This window comes from Nycticebus coucang, chromosome 2 (assembly GCF_027406575.1).
Source record: "Nycticebus coucang isolate mNycCou1 chromosome 2, mNycCou1.pri, whole genome shotgun sequence".
NCBI classification, from domain to species: Eukaryota; Metazoa; Chordata; class Mammalia; order Primates; family Lorisidae; genus Nycticebus; species Nycticebus coucang.
Window position 1 is genome coordinate 184,466,369 of NC_069781.1, and position 16,615 is coordinate 184,482,983.

The window sequence follows — 16,615 nt, forward strand, 5'->3', positions numbered from 1 at the left end:
ACCATCCTGTGAAGACAAGAGTGAGAATGGCACAGAACTGGAAGTGCACCGCTCCCCTAACTCTGAATGACAGTGCATCCCCTCCTACACAAGGCTTTGTCCCTGGCTACAGACTGGGGTATCTCTGAGGTACAGGCACAACATGACCACTACAGAGGCCACTGCCAGAGACTGGCTTCTGCTCCGCAGCTGCCATCAGGAGCACAGCTCACGTGTGCAGCTGGCTCCTAAAAGAACTTAAAGTATTGGAATTATTAACAATCTGCTGTAATTGACAGTTGTAATTTAAATATCTCCCCAATGGTTCATAACTGTAATCCCAGCACTTTGAGAGGCCAAGGCAGGATTGCTCGAGGTGAGGGGTTCAAAACCACCATGGGCAACACAGCAAAACCTAACGTCTACAACAAATTTTAAAAAATAAAAAGAGCAAGACATGGTAGCGCCAGCTACTCAGGAGGCCAAGGCAAGAGGATCGCTTGAGTCCGGGAGTTGGAGGCTGCCTGAGCTGTGCTGACGCCACTGCTTTCCAGCCCAAGTGACAGAGCAAGACTCCGCCTCTAAATAAATAAAAGGTGAGGAAGTGGCCGTGCAGCCCCTCAACCGAATCCAAACTTCACAGAACGAATCCTGTAAAATTTGGATTCGGCCAGCGCCCAGGGGAGTCTGTCGCGGATGAGAAACGGTCTGAGTGGGTCTGCGTCCGAGCTGAGCCCGCCAGCTCGGCTCGGCTCCCACAGCGAGGCGAGCCGAGGGCGGCTGGCGACACTGGCCGCAGGCGTCTCTTCCTCCACCTCCCGAGGCGGCGCGGGGCCGGGAGGAGACTCGGGGTTGCAGGGCGCCGTCCCAGCCGAGAGCGCCGCTCCGCCTCGCGCCGCACCCGCGTCCCCGCACGGCCAGTCTCCCCGAGCGGGTCCCGAGCACAGAAGCCTCTTCAATGCCGGTGGGACAGTCCGACGGCCCCACACCGAGAGCTGACCCTCACCTGGACGACCCCTTGCCTGGTTGGTCCTAGTGTCCTCCCACTCTGGCCTTTTTTTTTTTTTTTTTTTTGTAGAGACAGAGTCTCACTGTACTGCCCTCGGGTAGAGTGCCGTGGCGTCACACGGCTCACAGCAACCTCTAACTCTTGGGCTTACGCGATTCTCTTGCCTCAGCCTCCCGAGCAGCTGGGACTACAGGCGCCTGCCACAACGCCCGGCTATTTTTTTGTTGCAGTTTGGCCGGGGCCGGGTTTGAACCCACCACCCTCGGCATATGGGGCCGGCGCCCTACTCACTGAGCCACAGGCGCCGCCCCACTCTGGCCTTTTTAACGACGGTCCCGCCGGGTCGTGTGACCCGTCTTACGGCTAAAATAAGGCCCTAACCGCGGTAGTCGGAGCCAAACCGGGTAGCTGAGTCCCTCTGGCGGGTCTGGGAGAAGTTCCCTTGGTAACCGTTGCTGAGAGACACTTCCGGAAGTAGGTTGCGCGCCTGCGCCGAGGGACCATCTGCGCCAGAGCACGAGAGAAACGGGTGGGGTGGGGTGGGGTGAAGCGGTGTTCAGAATGGCGGAACCAGAGGCGGAGCCGGAGCAGATTCGTCTGAAGTGCATCCGTAAGGAAGGCTTCTTCGCAGTGCCTCCGGAACACAGGGTGCGACGAGGTGTCACTCTGGGCAATTCTGGCCCCTCGCCAGCGGCAGGGCCCGACCGAGGCACCCTCCGATTCAGTGTCGCGCTACGGCGCCAAGGTTTCCGGCATGCGGGAACGACAGTCCCAGAGTTCTCCGCGGCTGGGGCAGAAGCCGCCTGGGTGGTCCCAGGTCCCCGGTCCCCGGTCCCCGGTAGCAGGGCAGGGGCGGTTCCGGCGGGTTGGGATCCAGTTTCCAAGAAGCCCGCCTCCAGGAAAGAGCCGGCTTTGGGGTTCACTTCCAGCGTTTTTGATTTTTGCGCCCAGGCCAGTCCTGGAGCAACTTGTATTGGGGGAGAATTTACCTGTCAGAAGAGTTGGCGGCTTGGGAGTCCCTCTCCGGGCTTAAACTGGACCAGGCCCGGCTTCGGCTGTGACACGCAGCCTTAGTGCGGGGACTCTGTTACTGTCACTAAGACCTCTGCCGAGGTGCTATTACTCCTTTTCGTAGAGGTGAAGAAGGTAAATCTTAGGGGCGTTGAGTGAGTTTTACCGAGGCAAACAGCTGGTGGAGGTTCGGGGGTTTGAATTCTGGCGACTGGATTGTGTTTTAAGTACTTAATGATAGGCCGAGTCACGTGTCTAGTAAGACTCGTTAATAGATTGTGGCAGAACGAGTGACAGAAGCCGCACTAAGGTCCTCTGCTGGCCGTTGTGCATCTTTCAGATATGCAGCAGTTGCTTGCTGAATTCAGAGCACTGTGCCGGACCCTGAGGCCAAACCAGTGAGTTGGGAATACCCAGCCAAGGACCATGCAAAGTGCACGGTGGTAGATGCTTCAAGACATAAAGTGTCAGGGATTTTAGAAAAAGGAATTGTTTTGTAGAATGGATGGGATTAATTTGAGGCCAGTAAGTGTGGATCCAGAAAAGAGATGGGGCAGCCTGACAGACTCAGGAAGCAGCAGAATCACAGAGGAGTGCAAGGGTGAACAGGAAGAGCAAGGGGAGAGGGAGTGTGAGAAGGGTAATTAAGATGGGAGAGGGAGGTTAAAGCAATATCATGAAGTGCACCAGGCCAGGTTATTCTGATTAGGCTCCTTATATGTCAAGAAGTAACAAGACCAGGGCCAGGCGCGGTGGCTCAATGCCTATAATCTTAGCACTCTGGGAGGCCAAGGTAGGTGGATTGCTTGAGCTCACTAGTTCGAGATCATCCTGAGCAAAAGCGAGACTCCATTTCTACTTAAAACGTAAAAACTGCGGCAAGAGGATCGCTTGAGCCCCAGTTGGAGGTTGCTGTGAGCTATGACACCATGGCACTCTACCGAGGGCGACAGCTTGAGACTGTGGCACCTGTGGCTCAAGGAGTAGGATGCTGGCTCCATGTACCTGGGGTGGTGGGTTCAAACCTGGCCCCAGCCAAAACTGCAAAAAAAAAAAAAAAGTCTTCTGGCAGTGCCTGTGGCTCAAGGAGTAGGGTGCTGACCCCATATTCCGGGGTGGCAGGTTCAAGCCCAGCCCTGGCCAAAACTGCAAAATGAGAATAAATAAATAAAAATAGAAGTAATGAGATCAAGCCAGGTGAGGTGGCTCATGCCTGTAATCCTAGCACTCTGGAAGGCCGAGGCAAGTGGATTGCTTGAGCTCAGGAGTTGAGACCAGCCTGAACAAGAGTGAGAACTCATATCTAAAAACAGCCAGCCAGGCATTGTGGTGGCTGACTCTAGTCCCACCTACTCGGGAGGCTGAGGTAAGAGGATCACTTGAGCCCAGGAGTTTGAGGTTGCTGTGAACTATGAACCACGGCACTCTACCAAGGGCAACAAAGTGATACTCTGTCTCAAAAAAAAAAAAGAAAGAAAAAAAAAGACTGAAGGAGACCGAGGGCAGGGCTGGTAGGAGCTGCTATAATTTGAACCTTGATGCATGTACTTTGTATTATTATTATTATTATTATTTTTTTTTTTTTGAGGTGGCTTTTGCTGTCACCTGGGCTAGAAGGCTGTGGCATCATCATAGCTTGCTGCAATCTCAAAACTCCTGAGCTCAAGTGATGTTGCTTCAGCCTCCCAAGTAACTGGGACTGCAGGCACCCACCACAATGCCCAGCTACTTTTTTTTTTTTGTAGAGACAGGCTCGCTTTATCGCCCACCACAATGCCCAGCTACTTTTTTTTTTTTTTTTTTTGTAGAGACAGAGGCTCACTTTATCGCCCTTGGTAGAGTGCCGTGGCGTCACATAGCTCACAGCAACCTCCAACTTCTGTTAGGTGATTCTCCTGCCTCAGTCTCCTGAGTAGCTGAGACTATAGGTACCCGCTACAACACCTGGCTATTTTTTTGTTGCAGTTTGGCCGGGGCCGGGTTTGAGCCTGCTACCCTCAGTATATGGGGCTGGCGCCCAACCCACTGAACCACAGGCACTGTCCATGCCCAGCTACTTTTTCTGTTTTTAGTAGAGAGGGGTCTTGCTCTTGCTCAGGCTGGTCTCAAAGTCCTGAGCTCAAGTGATCCTCCTGCCTCTGCCTCCTAAGTAGCTGGAAGTACAGGCATGTGCCACCACACCTGGCTCATTTTTCTAATTTTTGTAAAGATGGGGTTTCAAACTCTTGTCCTCAAATGATCCTCCCACCTTGGCCTCCCAAAGTGTTAGGATTACAGGCATGAGCTGCCACTCCTGGCCTGGGTATACTTTTTAGATGCAAAAGGAATTGCTCATTCAGGTCACCTAGAAATGCACCACATAAGTGTATTTGAGTACAGGCTTTCTACTAGCCCAGGAGAGATCCCAAAATACAGTGATTCAGTTAAGATAGAGCTTGATTTTTCTCTTCTTTCACACTCCAGAAAGAGGCAGCTCCTTCCACAAGGTGGGCCAGGCATTCTGGTACTGGGTGTCTTGCTGCTTCACCTCATCTACATTGCCTCAAGGGCCAAAGAGAAGTGGGGGGCAACATGTTTCATCTGGAAGTCACATGGGTCCCTTCTCATACCCCAAGGCCGAATGTCACTGGGTAGTATTTCATAACTCAGGAAATGCTGCTGTGTGGATGCTGTGGACAGAAGTCTTTGCTGTAGAATGTTTCCATAGGTGGCTAGTGGTTACTGTTACTAGACAGCAGACATCTGGGCCATGGGAAAGTGAGTGGTTCGGACACTCTTGATATTCATTGATATTCAAAACACTGGCCCAGTATCATCACCCCTTTTTCTCATCAGAAAAGTCCAAGTGTGCTGGTCCAAAGGTAAAGAGTTATCTCACCCAGTTGTTCAGTGACAGACTGAACTCCTTGTTGAACTCTTTCCTCTTCTCACTACTGCACTTGAGTAGTCTTAAAAAAGAAACAAAAAACAAAAGCCTGTGTATGGTTGCTTTTCTGTTGGTGAGCAAGACATGAGCAGGCTCTTTGGTCCAAAGTGCGTGTGAAGTCTCTACCCTTAGTTGTTCCATTCACCACCAGATTCACTGCAGCACGGTTCTCTCCCAGCTAGGACAGTGCCGGAGCGTGAAGGAGTTTGAGAAGCTGAACCGCATCGGGGAGGGCACCTATGGCATCGTGTGTGAGTACCCAAGGCTGAGTGTGTAGCTGCCACTCATGGTTCTGACTCATGCAGGACGGGGGTGGCAAAGCAGTACCTGTGTTGGGGCTGAAAGGGGCTCATGCCCTGAGCTCCAGCTAGCACAGAAACTTGTTCCAGAACTTTATTCTTGGTGTAATTACCACAAACTATACCATTTCTGGATAAATGTAAGCATCAGGTTGCAATGTTAGTAATATGAACATAGAACCACAGAGTGGAGATAATTATTAGTGAAAGGAAATGTAGAACTTCCAAAAGCAGCTGGAGATATGGTAGCTACAAATTGGCATTAGTTATTCTGGAACCTGCACAAAACAGCACAGTGTTTTATGGACCATTTTCACACAAACAAGGTTTTTTTTTTTTTTTGAGAGAGTCTCACTGTGTCACCCTTGGTAGAATGCCATGGCATCACATCTGACAGCAACCTCCAACTCTTTGGCTTAAGCGATTCTCTTGCCTCAGCTTCCCAAGTAGCTGGGACTACAGGCACCCACGACAATGCCCGGCTATTTTTTTGTTGCAGTTGTCATTGTTTAGCAGGCCCTTGCCAGGTGTGAACCTGCCAGCCTCGGTGTATGTGGGCCAGCCTCGGTGTATGTGGCTGGCACTCTACTCACTGAGCTATGGGCACTGAGCTCAAAATAAGGGTTTTTTTTAGATATAGTACTTTGATGTTAAAACGTAGTTACAGGACAAGACAGTGTTCTGCGTTGTAAGGATAACTGAGCAGCTGGGGGCCAGATTTTAGCACCCCCCAACCATTCCACATGAAAAATCCACCAGGGTTCTGTGTTTTGGGATGGGGTGCTGCTTGCACAGAATGAGGACCAAGTGTCACTGGCACTGGGTTGTCAGAGAAGAGGAAGAGGCCCTTGGGGCCCAGGAGGAGGCCCCTGTTCATTATGTGTGCTCTGGCCAGACTGTGTTAGACCCATCATGGATGTGTTTCCAGATCGGGCCCGGGACACCCAGACAGATGAAATTGTCGCACTGAAGAAGGTTCGGATGGACAAGGAGAAGGATGGTGAGCAGGGAGGAGGAGGGCAGGATCACTGTACTGGGGCAGGAAGGTGTGAGTTTTCTGTGGCTTCCCCAGGACTGAGTCCTCCAGAGCTCAGTGCTGTGTGCAGCATAGCTGTTGTCTAGCCTCTGTAGAGTTTTGGCATGTCAGCCATCACCCCCAGTCCCACACTCTTAAGCCTCAGCTCCCTGAACCCTGTGTGGTTCTCCCCCCTGTCTGCTTGGAGGGGCTCTGCATTCTCTGTATCCCTCCACACCAAGCCACCTGCCTCTGGTCACCTTCCAGTACCTGCTTGTGACATAGCAGTTAGCGCAGTGAGGTGCTAATTTGTATTTGATGGAAAGTTAAAAGTGCATGTTCAGTGATTCTAAGTGGGGACAGCTGCAGCACCTTGTTTATGAAGCCCTCGAGGGTGGGGGCTGGCTGAGGCCATCCCTGGCTATAGGTGTCCTCTCAGCGGGATGGGGGCTCCCTGAGGCTGTCTCCTGCTAGGTGTCCCCTCTGTGGGCTGGGGGCTCCCTGAGGCTGTCTCCCCCTAGGTATCCCCTCTGTGGGGTGGAGGCTCACTGAGACTGTTTCCCCCCAGGCATCCCCATCAGTAGTCTGCGGGAGATCACGCTGCTTCTTCGTCTTCATCATCCAAACATCGTGGAACTGAAGGAGGTGGTTGTGGGGAACCACCTAGAGAGGTGTGTAGACTCCCTGTCTCTGCACCAGGCCCCAGCTGAGCCCCTGACCTGTCCCCATGACTTGGGTGGTCCCTCTTCTGCGGCAGGGGAGCCCCTTTCCCTACTTACAGGAAGGCAGGAGGTGGCATGCATCTTCCCCTTTCCTTCAGCATCTTCCTGGTGATGGGTTACTGTGAGCAAGACCTGGCCAGCCTCCTGGAGAATATGCCAACACCCTTCTCAGAGGCCCAGGTTTGTGGCTGGGGGCCATGGGGTGGGAGCTTTATAGGCTCTTACGGTGCACACTTGTACCAAACACAGCCACTGCCAGGTCTCCACTTTATAGAGAGGAGAGCTCTTCCAGCTGTGGACGTTAGATTGGTCACTGTATGGGGGGCGGCAGCAACACCTTTCCAGTTGTGCTGCACACAGCGGCCTCTGGGTTCTTGTGGCTATGTGCTGACCTCTGGTCCTGGGGCCACTGTGGGCATTGCAGGCCCAGCTGGGCTCCTGAAGGCACTGCTTGACTGGCGCCTCCGGCCCTGTGCACAGGTCAAGTGCATCGTACTACAGGTGCTCCGTGGCCTTCAGTACCTGCACAGGAACTTCATCATCCACAGGTGGGTGGCAGCATGATGCTAGGAGAGTTGTCCCTGGCCTCTGTTGCCAGTGTGCCATTCCAAGTGCTGTCCAGGAGAGGAGCAGAAGTGCAGTGCTCCCCAGGAAGGGTCCAGACCAAAGGAGTTTGAGAAGCCCTCAGGCCTGGGTGGTGGCTGGGTGTGAGTGCACCCAGCTTGGAGATGGGGGTGATGCAGTGGAGACCAGAGCCTCCTTGGAGTGCTGTGACTCACAGCAGGCAGTAGGATGCTGCAGGCAGTGGCTTCCCTATTCTGGACAGCTGGTGCAATATCTGGGTGGGGAGCCAGGCAGAACTGGAAGTGAGAGCTGGTTCTGCTCCTGCTTCAGAGAGCTGTGGGGAGCTCTGGTGTCCCCAGCTATATGCTGCCTTGCCCCACTGCCTGCTCTTCTTTTTGCTTTTTTACTTTTTTTTTGAGACAGAGTCTCACTCTGTTGCTCTCAGTAGAGTGCTATGGCATCATCATAACTCACAGCAACCTCAAACTCTGGACCTCAAGTGATCTTCCTGCCTCATTCTCCTGAGTAGCTGGGATTACAGGCACCTGCCACCATTCTCAGTTTGTTTTTGTTTTTCTATTTTTTAGGAGATACGGAGTCTTACTCTTACTCAGTTTGGTCTTGAACTCCTGAGCTCAGGCAATCCACCTGCTTTGGCCTCCCAGAGTGCTGGGATTATAGATAGGAACCACTGTGCCTGGCCCTCTGCTCTCCCTTTCAAAGGGGCCAAATGTGGCTCGGCACCTGTTGCTCAGTGGTTAGGGCCCTGGCCACATACACCGAGGCTGGTGGCTTTGAACCCGGCCCAAGCCAGCTAAACAACAATGACAATTGCATCAACAACAAAATAACTGGTGTTGTGGTGGGTGCCTGTAGTCCCAGCTACTTGGGAGGCTGAGGCAAAAGAATTGCTTAAGCCCAAGAATTTGAGGTTGCTGTCAGCTGTGACAGCACAGCACTCTACAGAGGGCAACATAGACTCTGTCTGGAAAAAAAGGGGGGCAAATGTGAAGAGATGTGCAGGAAAGCGCTACGTGATAGCAGTCCAATTACCCTCTGGAGCTGGCTGCCTGGGAGCCACCAATGTTCTCTTTCTGTCGCAGGGACCTGAAAGTCTCCAACTTGCTTATGACTGACAAAGGCTGTGTGAAGACAGGTAGGTGTCGCCTGCTGGAGTCGTCTTCTGTGACCTTCACGTTGCTGAGAGCCAGAGGGTGCTGGTCTTCATAGGCGCCTGGAGGTCAGGGCCTGACTAGTCTCCGTGGCCCTAGGTGGTGAGGAAGTGGCCCTCACGGGGCAATAGCCCTCATTCTCCCTTCTCTGCTGCAGCGGATTTCGGCCTGGCCCGGGCCTATGGTGTCCCAGTGAAACCAATGACCCCCAAGGTTGTCACCCTCTGGTGAGTCCTCAGAAACGGGGGCCCTTGGGACACAGGTTGGGAATGGCAGGGCGAAGATACAGACAGGCCCTGAGGGTATTGCAGCTGTGCAGCCTGCGATTGCTTGTAAAGATGTCTAGGACAGCTTCCCCGACATAGCAGGGCTATCCTGGGGGAGGGGATGCCAGCCAGGCTGGCATTGGGAAGCTGCCTTGTCCAGATAGCTGTGGAGCCCTCTCAGGAAGAGAGGCTGCTTCACAGATCAAGGATGGGCAGCTCGTGCAGCAGTCTGCTCATACTTCTCCTGTACATTCTTGACAGAGCAGGGCAGTGGTGAAAGGCAAGACACTGAAATTGGTCAGACCCAGGTCAGGATCTCCATGTGATCCCCATCTGAAAATGGGCTGATGATGGTGGCTGGGTGTAGCTTTGTGCTGGGGAATCCATGGTTCTTGTAACAGGCAAGATGCTACCAACCACGGTGGCTCCCCACAGGCAGCTGTGAGCAGGCATGTCACCTGCATTTGCAGGGTGAGAACGGGTGTGGGGTGGGGTCACCATCCAGCTGTCCAACCCACCATGGGATGTCAGGAGGCCATCTCTTATGGAGGCCTGGCCTATAGCAGAGCAGCTGGCGGTGCATGGTGGGTGTTGTTCACAGGTACCGAGCTCCTGAACTGCTGCTGGGGACTACCACCCAGACCACCAGCATTGACATGTGGTGAGCAGCTGCCAGGGGGGCCGGGCCCCGAGAGGAGTGTGAGAAGGGGCCTGTAGCAGTGATGTCTGGAGGAGGTGGGCCTGCCTTCACAGTGCTTTCTCACCCCTGTGGGCCTGTGGCCACAGTAAGGCCCACTGTTCTCTGCAGGGCCGTGGGCTGCATCCTGGCCGAACTGCTGGCCCACAAGCCCCTTCTTCCCGGCACCTCTGAGATCCACCAGATTGACCTAATTGTGCAGCTGCTGGGGACACCCAGTGAGAACATCTGGCCGGTGGGTGTCCTGGGAAGCCCTGTGGCCCCTCCCCACACCCTGCCCAGATGGCTCAGCCCCTCCTCCCTGTAGGGCTTCTCCAAGCTGCCACTCGTTGGCCAGTACAGCCTACGGAAACAGCCCTACAACAACCTCAAGCACAAGTTCCCATGGCTCTCGGAGGCCGGGCTGCGCCTGGTGAATCTCCTTTTCATGTACGACCCCAGGAAAAGGTGCAATACCCCCTCCTTGCTCTTCTGTGGGCCAGGGGCCCTGACCTCCTTGCAGAGGTGGAGGGACTCCTTATGCCCAAATCTGTCATAGGTGGTTTCTCAGAACACAGGCTGCTGCCATTTCCCACACATGTGCCTGCTGGGCACCTTGTCCATGGGGCTCCTGTCCACCCACCTGTGGAGCCCACTCTGTGGTCCCCCTATGTGCCACCCAACATCCTTTGGGGAATTTGAACCATAGCTGCCTGGGAGGCGGGATGTGAGGGAAACAGACTGACCAAGGCCAAGCAGCACCCCACTGTTGGCTAACTCCTCCAGGGCGACAGCTGGGGACTGCCTGGAGAGCTCGTACTTCAAGGAGAAGCCCCTCCGTGAGTGCCCCAAGCCTTTCTAGCTCGCTCTGTGGTGACTGGCTGGAGATCCATCTTGTCTGGGTGGAATGTGGGCCTGAGCAGACCTGTGTGCAGCCAGGCATGTCCCCATGGGGTGAAGGCAGGAGTGGCACAGTGCAGAGCTGGGTTCAGACCTGGGCTCCCTCCCTACCTACACTGAGTTGCTATCTTCCCTGCAGCCTGTGAGCCGGAGCTCATGCCCACCTTCCCTCACCATCGCAACAAGCGAGCCACCCCAGCCTCGTCTGAAGGCCAGACCAAGCGCTGCAAGCCCTGACCGAGCCCAGCACACACCTGTGCCCCTTCACCTGATGGCTGTGTCAGCAGTGGACAAAAAGGGTCCTGTAGGCTGGGCTGATCAGCCACTTGGGATCTAGCTTGTCCTCATGACTGGGACATCCTTTAGCCAAGTCTACTCTGTTGTTCCTTCTGTACCCACTAGCAGCCAGGGTGTGGACATGGGGTGGGGGTTCCTAGCCTCCTCTATACCCTAGAAGGCCTCTGCTATGGCCACATGGAGTCCACCCATCAGTTTGGTTCTTGTCTGGTAGAGTGTAAGACCCTCCCTTCTCTGGAGGAGGAGTTGGGTTCAGGTCCCAACTCCTCCTCTGTGGTGAACCCAGATGGGCCTGGCAGGACCCCTAGTGGGGAAAAGGAGAGACAAGGGTGAGGTGGGGGCCATGACACATGCCCTGAGCCCCCAGAAGGAGAGCTGGGCTTGGGCTGAGCTGTACTTCCCCCAGAAGAGTGTGTGGTTGGCAGGAGATGGGGCTCTTATTAGAGATGTACTTTCCCAACAGCATGCTTTGTCCATCATTTTATGTATTTTGGGGTCTGATTGTTTCAACATTGACAGCATCCTCTGAGTGTGTCAGGGTCCGCAGGGGGATGTGAAGTCCTGGTAGCCAGGGAGGGGGTAGCCCAGAATAGCAGGTGAGAGCACCAGCCAGAGGTGGCAGACCCCTCCAGCAGGTTCACCTCCAGGCCTCCCTTGAGCCCAGCAGTCTGCACCTGGGAAGCTGGGATGATGTTGGTGAGAACCCTTGTCCACCTGCAGATCTTAGGCACCTCCATGTCTGGTTTGAGGTCACATCACGTTCAGTCTGTGGACCCAGTTTCCCCTGTTCCCCTGGCCTGCAGGCTGTGGCTGAGGCATTCCGGGCAGGCCTGTGACACCAAGGGGAAGGCCAGGGATACCACAGCCAGGTCTGTGCACCAGGCAGAGCCCCTGACTGGCCCCAGGGACTCAGGGGTCCCAGTGTCACCTTCAGGGCCCTGTTTGGAGAATGCCCTGGACATGTGGAGGGAGGCTGCATGTTCTGAACTAAAGACCTCACAGAGCAGGAGTGCAGGCCAGTCAGGGGTCCTCCTCAGGGACAGGTTTTATCACTGTGACTTGGACACATAGCTGGCTGTGGGCCTGATACTGAGGACAGGAGCCTGTGGGAAGGCTACTGCTGGGGTCTAGGCTTGGTCCCTGTGGGAAGTACTTTCAGTGTAAAGCAAGGCAGTCTGTCCCCCAAGTGGGTCCTGGACTATCTAAACCTCTCCTGTTGTGCCCAGGACTCCCCCATGGCAGGGTAGCCATTGGCCTGAGACCCCCCAAAGAGAAGCACCATGGGAAGTAAGGCCCCTGACCTGGGGCCCTGCTGGGCCTAGGGCCTGGCCCCAGGGCTGTCGTAGAGCAAAGTGTCCATCTGTGCACGCTGTAGCCACAGGCGCCGTCGGGTCTCCCCAAGCAGCACACGCAGTGAGTGACTGGGGCGGCAGGTGGGCAGGGCCGCACAATGGGCTGCATGCAGCTGGTGGCAGGTATCACAGCACAGGGTGGGTAGGGTGCCAGGGAGCAGGCAGCTGTGTGCCTGGTAGCCTGGGGGCTCAGGGGCAGGCCCAAAGGGTGATGCCTCTGCCCGCATATACCTGGGGCTAGCGCCCCCAGGGCTCCTAGGGGCTTCAGGAATGGCCAGGTCTCCAGGCCGACTCAGCTCACGGCGCAGAGAAAGGAAGGAGAAGGCTGAGGGCTCGGGCTCCAGCTCTTCCTCTGAGGCCCCGTAGGGTGGGCTGCTGGCCTGAGATAGCTCCTCAGCTGAGGGCTCCCAGCCCTGGCCCCCAGAGCCCCACAGTTTGGCACTCTGCTCCCAGAGTGGGGGCCTGTAGGCCAGCTCCCCTGGGGGTGAGTCTGGGCCCGGAGATGGCTCCCCGTACAGGCTGGCCTCCTCTGAGCCCTCGTCTTCCTGCAGGTCCCGGTACAAGTCCAGTGGTGCCCTATAAGTAGCAGGGGCACCTCTAGGGGGCAAGGGTGGTGGCTCTGTATTTTGGGCCAGTCGCTGCTGCAGCCAGGCCACACAGGAGGCCACATCCCCATTGGCCCGGCGTGCCTGCAGCAGCTCCTCAGCTGGCAGCATACTGGTGCCCAGCTGGGACAGCACCTCTCCCAGGATCTCACACTCCAGCCGGAGGGCGAAGCAACCCAGGGCCACTTGCACCAGCTGGCAGGCCGGGGGTGGGGCGGTCACCATGAGACAGTGGCTGTCCCTGCGCACATAGCCCATCTTCTGGAAGCTCTTGATGAGGAGGTCCTCAGAGAGCACGCCCTTAAGCACGTGCACATAGCCCCCAGAGAAGGTCTGCAAGGGAAGGAGGGGCCTGGTCAATCACCAAGCCGAGCACAGATGCAGGCTCAGTCCCAGAGACCAACCTGGCTAGCCTGGGGCAGGCCTGGGTATCAGAATTTTTAATCTTTGACCTGCCTTAGCAAGAGTGGATCCTGTCTCTACTAAAAAATAGAAAAACTAGCTGAGGGTTGTGGTGGGCATCTGTTGTCTCAGCTACTTGGAAGGTTGAGGCAAGAGGATAACTTGAGCCCAAGAGTTTAAGGTGGTTGTGAGCTGTGAAGCCACGGCACTCTACTACCCAGGGTGACGAGTGAGCGTCTGTATCCAAAAAAAAATTTTTTTTTTGTAATCTTTAGTTTAAAAAATTCAGCTCATAAATTGGGTGTAGGTTGGGCAAGCACAAGTGACAAAGTGCAGATCCTTTGCCCCCTTAACAGGTAACTTTTAAGTATACTGTTCTGGACTTGGGTTTTTCTGTTCCAGTCCTAGAGGTCTCTACCTATGGGGACAGAGGCTTTGCCCCTCACTCCTGCCTGTATTTCAACACCTGGATAGGGGATGGTGTTCAAAAGCTTGCTAAACAACAACAACAAAAATAGCCGGTCGTTGTGGCGGGCGCCGGTAGTCCCAGCTACTTGGGAGGCTGAGGCAAGAGAATCGCCACAGCTCTCTACCGAAGGACAAAGTGAGACTCTGTCTCTACAAAAAAAAAAAAAAAAAAAGCTTGCCAGAGGCCCTACTGTGTGACTAGACTAAGCTCTGAACTAACGTAAGGAAAAGTGCTTCTAGCCTGCGGAGTTAGGTTAAATAAAAGAATTATTACTACCGTGATGTGTGCTTTTCCCAACTCTAAAATTCTTATTTCTAGGATCTCAGCACTTAACGACAGTGACCTTTCCCACTGATGGGCACCACCCGTGTAAGCACTGTGCTCAGGACCTTGCGTTCCTTACTTTGGCTCTCTGAGCCGGACCATTCGTGTGTGCCATTCTCAGAAGAGGGGGGTGGGTCGAGGGAGGTGCGGTAACTTGGCCAAAGCCACAGCTCCGGAAGACCTGGAGCTAGGCCCAGGCTCATCCTCCGACTCGACTCCCTCCCGTCCGAGAGTGCCCGAAGGGCAAGCCTGTCTGTCCAGCTTTCGGCCCCCTGGTGGTGGCGGTCTTCTCCCCTCCAGATGGAATGGACCAATCAGTGTCCTAGACCCTTGGGCCAACAGGTGTCGTTGTAGAGCAACGGCTCCCACTCCCCTCCCAAGGGGGCTGCCGCTGCCTTGGCAACCGGCGGAGGCGTACCTCGCCCACGTGCGCAGTGACGCCAGCACCTTCCCACTCCTGGAATTAGCTCAGCGCTCCCGGGGGCCCTACCCACCTCCTGCGGGCCAGCAGCTAACCTAAGGGCCAGGCCAACCCTGGACCTAGCCTCTGAACCCGAGTGAACTAGGTCCGTGCCCAGCCCCTGCCCACTTCACAGGGCACGGCCTCAGTGTCCTCTGCAAATAGGGTCAGCCCAATTCCCGGACTCGGATTTCCATAGCAACTAGGGCCACGAGGCCACTTTGGAGATGACAAAGAGCAGGGTGGCCCCGGGCAGGAACATCTAAGCCTGCCCTCCGCCCGCCTCACGTTCTTAGCCCTGGAGTGTCCCAGGCCCTCGGCTGGGAGCTGACCTGACACACCCCAAATCCGAGTGCTCTGAGCCCCACGAGGCCCAGTGGACCCTGAGAACACCTGAAACCCCCTCTCCCGGAGGCAGCCAGCCCCTCCCTCGCAGCCTGGCAGGGAGAGCAACCAAGGCTCCATCTCCGCGGGCCCGGACGAGGGGCGCGCTTCCCCTTAGCCTGGCGCCCTACCTTGATGGTGGTGAACTCCTTCCTCCAGGGCAGCAGGTACAGGTGCACGGCGGCCAGCTCCAGGAGCTCGAAGGCGCGGGCCAGGCCGCGCAGCGCGGGTGCCAGGTCGGCGCGGCCCCATAGCCCGTCAGTGAGCAGCGCCAGCGCGTCGTCTTGCAGCGCCCCGTGCAGGTCGAAGTCCTCCACCAGGATCTGCCAGAGCACGGCGCGCAGCGAGGGGTCCCCGCACACTCCCGCGCGGCCGCGCCGCAGCTCACGTTCCAGGCACAGGCGGTAGTCTTCGGACAGCGAGCTGCTGCCCATCCTGGGGCGGGGCAGGCGTCAGGACCGACTCCGCCCGCAGCCGTGTGGCTCTGGACATCTACCACAGCCCCCTACCTCGGCCCCTCCCGCTGAGCGACCCCTCACCCTTGCCTCACGCCGCAGGGCTCTCTCCGGCTGAGCGGCGTCCCTCGCTCGAGCCTGGGCATCTCGGCCCCGCAGCTGTGCGCGCCCCGTGCGGACAGTGCCGCTTCCCTGGAGACGCGCCAGCTGAGCCGCGTCCTGACCAGAGTCCCCTTCGCCCCCAGATCACGTTGAGGACCCGCTGACACTACCTGTTCGTCCCAAGATGTCCGGAGCCGCCGCCGCCGCTCAGCTCTGGCCTCTCTTGTTGGCCTCGCGCTTCCGCCGGGCTTGGGCTCCGCCCGCTGTCGTCACGCTGACGCGAGGGGCGGGCCCGTCTCGGCGCCGCTCAGGGAGGGGCGGGGCCTAGAGAAGGTCGGGGGATAGCCGCCAGGCTCCCGCCGAGCACCCTCCTCCACGGACACCTGTCCGGCGTTCCCCGCCTCCTACCTCCGATCCCGGGGCGAGACCTGCGGGCACAATAGCAGGCGCTGGTGAGGAATCGTGTCCCCCGTCGGCTGGATCCCCTCTACCGAGAAGCCGGCCTCGCATCTCCGGAAGGGGCTTGGCTGGGTCGGGGAGGGCGGGGCGGTGGACGACATCTCAGGGTCTCGGAAACGGCTACCTTGCGGGGGTGGGTGGTGGGCTTGGCGGCCCGTATGCCCGTTTCTTCTATCGCAGCTCCCTGGTCCTGCACCTGCCGACCCCGTCCTTGGGAGCATCGTCTGGGAGTTCTTCGAGGCAAGGGGAAAGGCCAGCGACCGCTGGCAGGTGCCCAAGCCGGACTTCGGTTCTATCCCAGCCTCTGGGTGCCTGCTCTGCCTTCTGCTTCCCCCATTGCTGAAGTCCCTTCCCCACAGTCCCCAGGGTGAGAAGACTTGGGGGGTTCCAGCTTAATGCGTGGAGGAGCTTCTGTGGTGGCCCCAAGCTGCCCTTTACTTGCCACATGTTTCATGACTTCTGCCCCCCACACCCAAAGCCAAGTCCACTTTGCTGAAGAAGGACCTGCTTGGAGGAGGAAGATTCTGCTTTCTCTTAAAATTTTCACATAGGGGTTTTATGTTGTGACCAAGTAGGTAGACAGATCTCCCTAGGTCATTTTGCCACCATGAAACACTGGATTCTTTCTCTTTTTGCTAGACCCGGCCTCGGTGCCAAATGTTGCCCACACGAGGGGCGCACTTCCCCGTGGCCTGGCACGCCACACCGACCTGGAAGAGACAGCTAACTCTGGCCTCTCCCCTCATTATCCTTCTCTCCTACAGAGG

At 56.4% G+C, this 16,615-nt stretch overlaps 2 protein-coding genes across 19 annotated transcripts; one reads left to right on the top strand and one right to left on the bottom strand.

Annotated features, from left to right (window-relative positions):
- The first annotated feature begins 1,514 nt into the window (after positions 1–1,514).
- CDK10 (cyclin dependent kinase 10) lies at positions 1,515–11,296 on the top strand. 14 transcript variants are annotated; one of them, XM_053555647.1, is made up of 13 exons: positions 1,515–1,636; positions 5,104–5,176; positions 6,120–6,224; positions 6,808–6,910; positions 7,060–7,141; positions 7,442–7,509; positions 8,629–8,681; positions 8,855–8,924; positions 9,565–9,624; positions 9,772–9,895; positions 9,968–10,107; positions 10,426–10,478; positions 10,679–11,296. In XM_053555647.1, exons 1-13 carry the CDS (start codon positions 1,550–1,552, stop codon positions 10,774–10,776), a joined length of 1,116 nt encoding a protein of 371 aa, XP_053411622.1. In that variant the 5' UTR covers positions 1,515–1,549; the 3' UTR covers positions 10,777–11,296. The 14 variants fall into 14 exon arrangements, 13 of the variants coding, with proteins under 13 accessions (XP_053411622.1, XP_053411637.1, XP_053411656.1 ...); XM_053555662.1 differs by having other exon boundaries at positions 6,153–6,224; XM_053555681.1 differs by having other exon boundaries at positions 6,153–6,224; positions 9,968–10,089.
- A 136-nt stretch (positions 11,297–11,432) lies between these two features.
- On the bottom strand, positions 11,433–15,680 carry SPATA2L (spermatogenesis associated 2 like). Of its 5 annotated transcripts, XM_053555629.1 has the most exons (5): positions 15,372–15,553; positions 14,964–15,267; positions 12,420–13,126; positions 12,138–12,301; positions 11,433–11,666 (listed from the first exon to the last, which is right to left on the bottom strand). In XM_053555629.1, the coding sequence occupies exons 1-5, from the start codon at positions 15,431–15,433 to the stop codon at positions 11,587–11,589; spliced, it is 1,317 nt and encodes a 438-aa protein (XP_053411604.1). In that variant the 5' UTR covers positions 15,434–15,553; the 3' UTR covers positions 11,433–11,586. The 5 variants fall into 5 exon arrangements, with proteins under 5 accessions (XP_053411604.1, XP_053411595.1, XP_053411568.1 ...); XM_053555620.1 differs by lacking the exon at positions 15,372–15,553 and adding an exon at positions 15,560–15,680 and having other exon boundaries at positions 11,433–12,301; XM_053555593.1 differs by having other exon boundaries at positions 11,433–12,301.
- Positions 15,681–16,615: the final 935 nt, after the last annotated feature.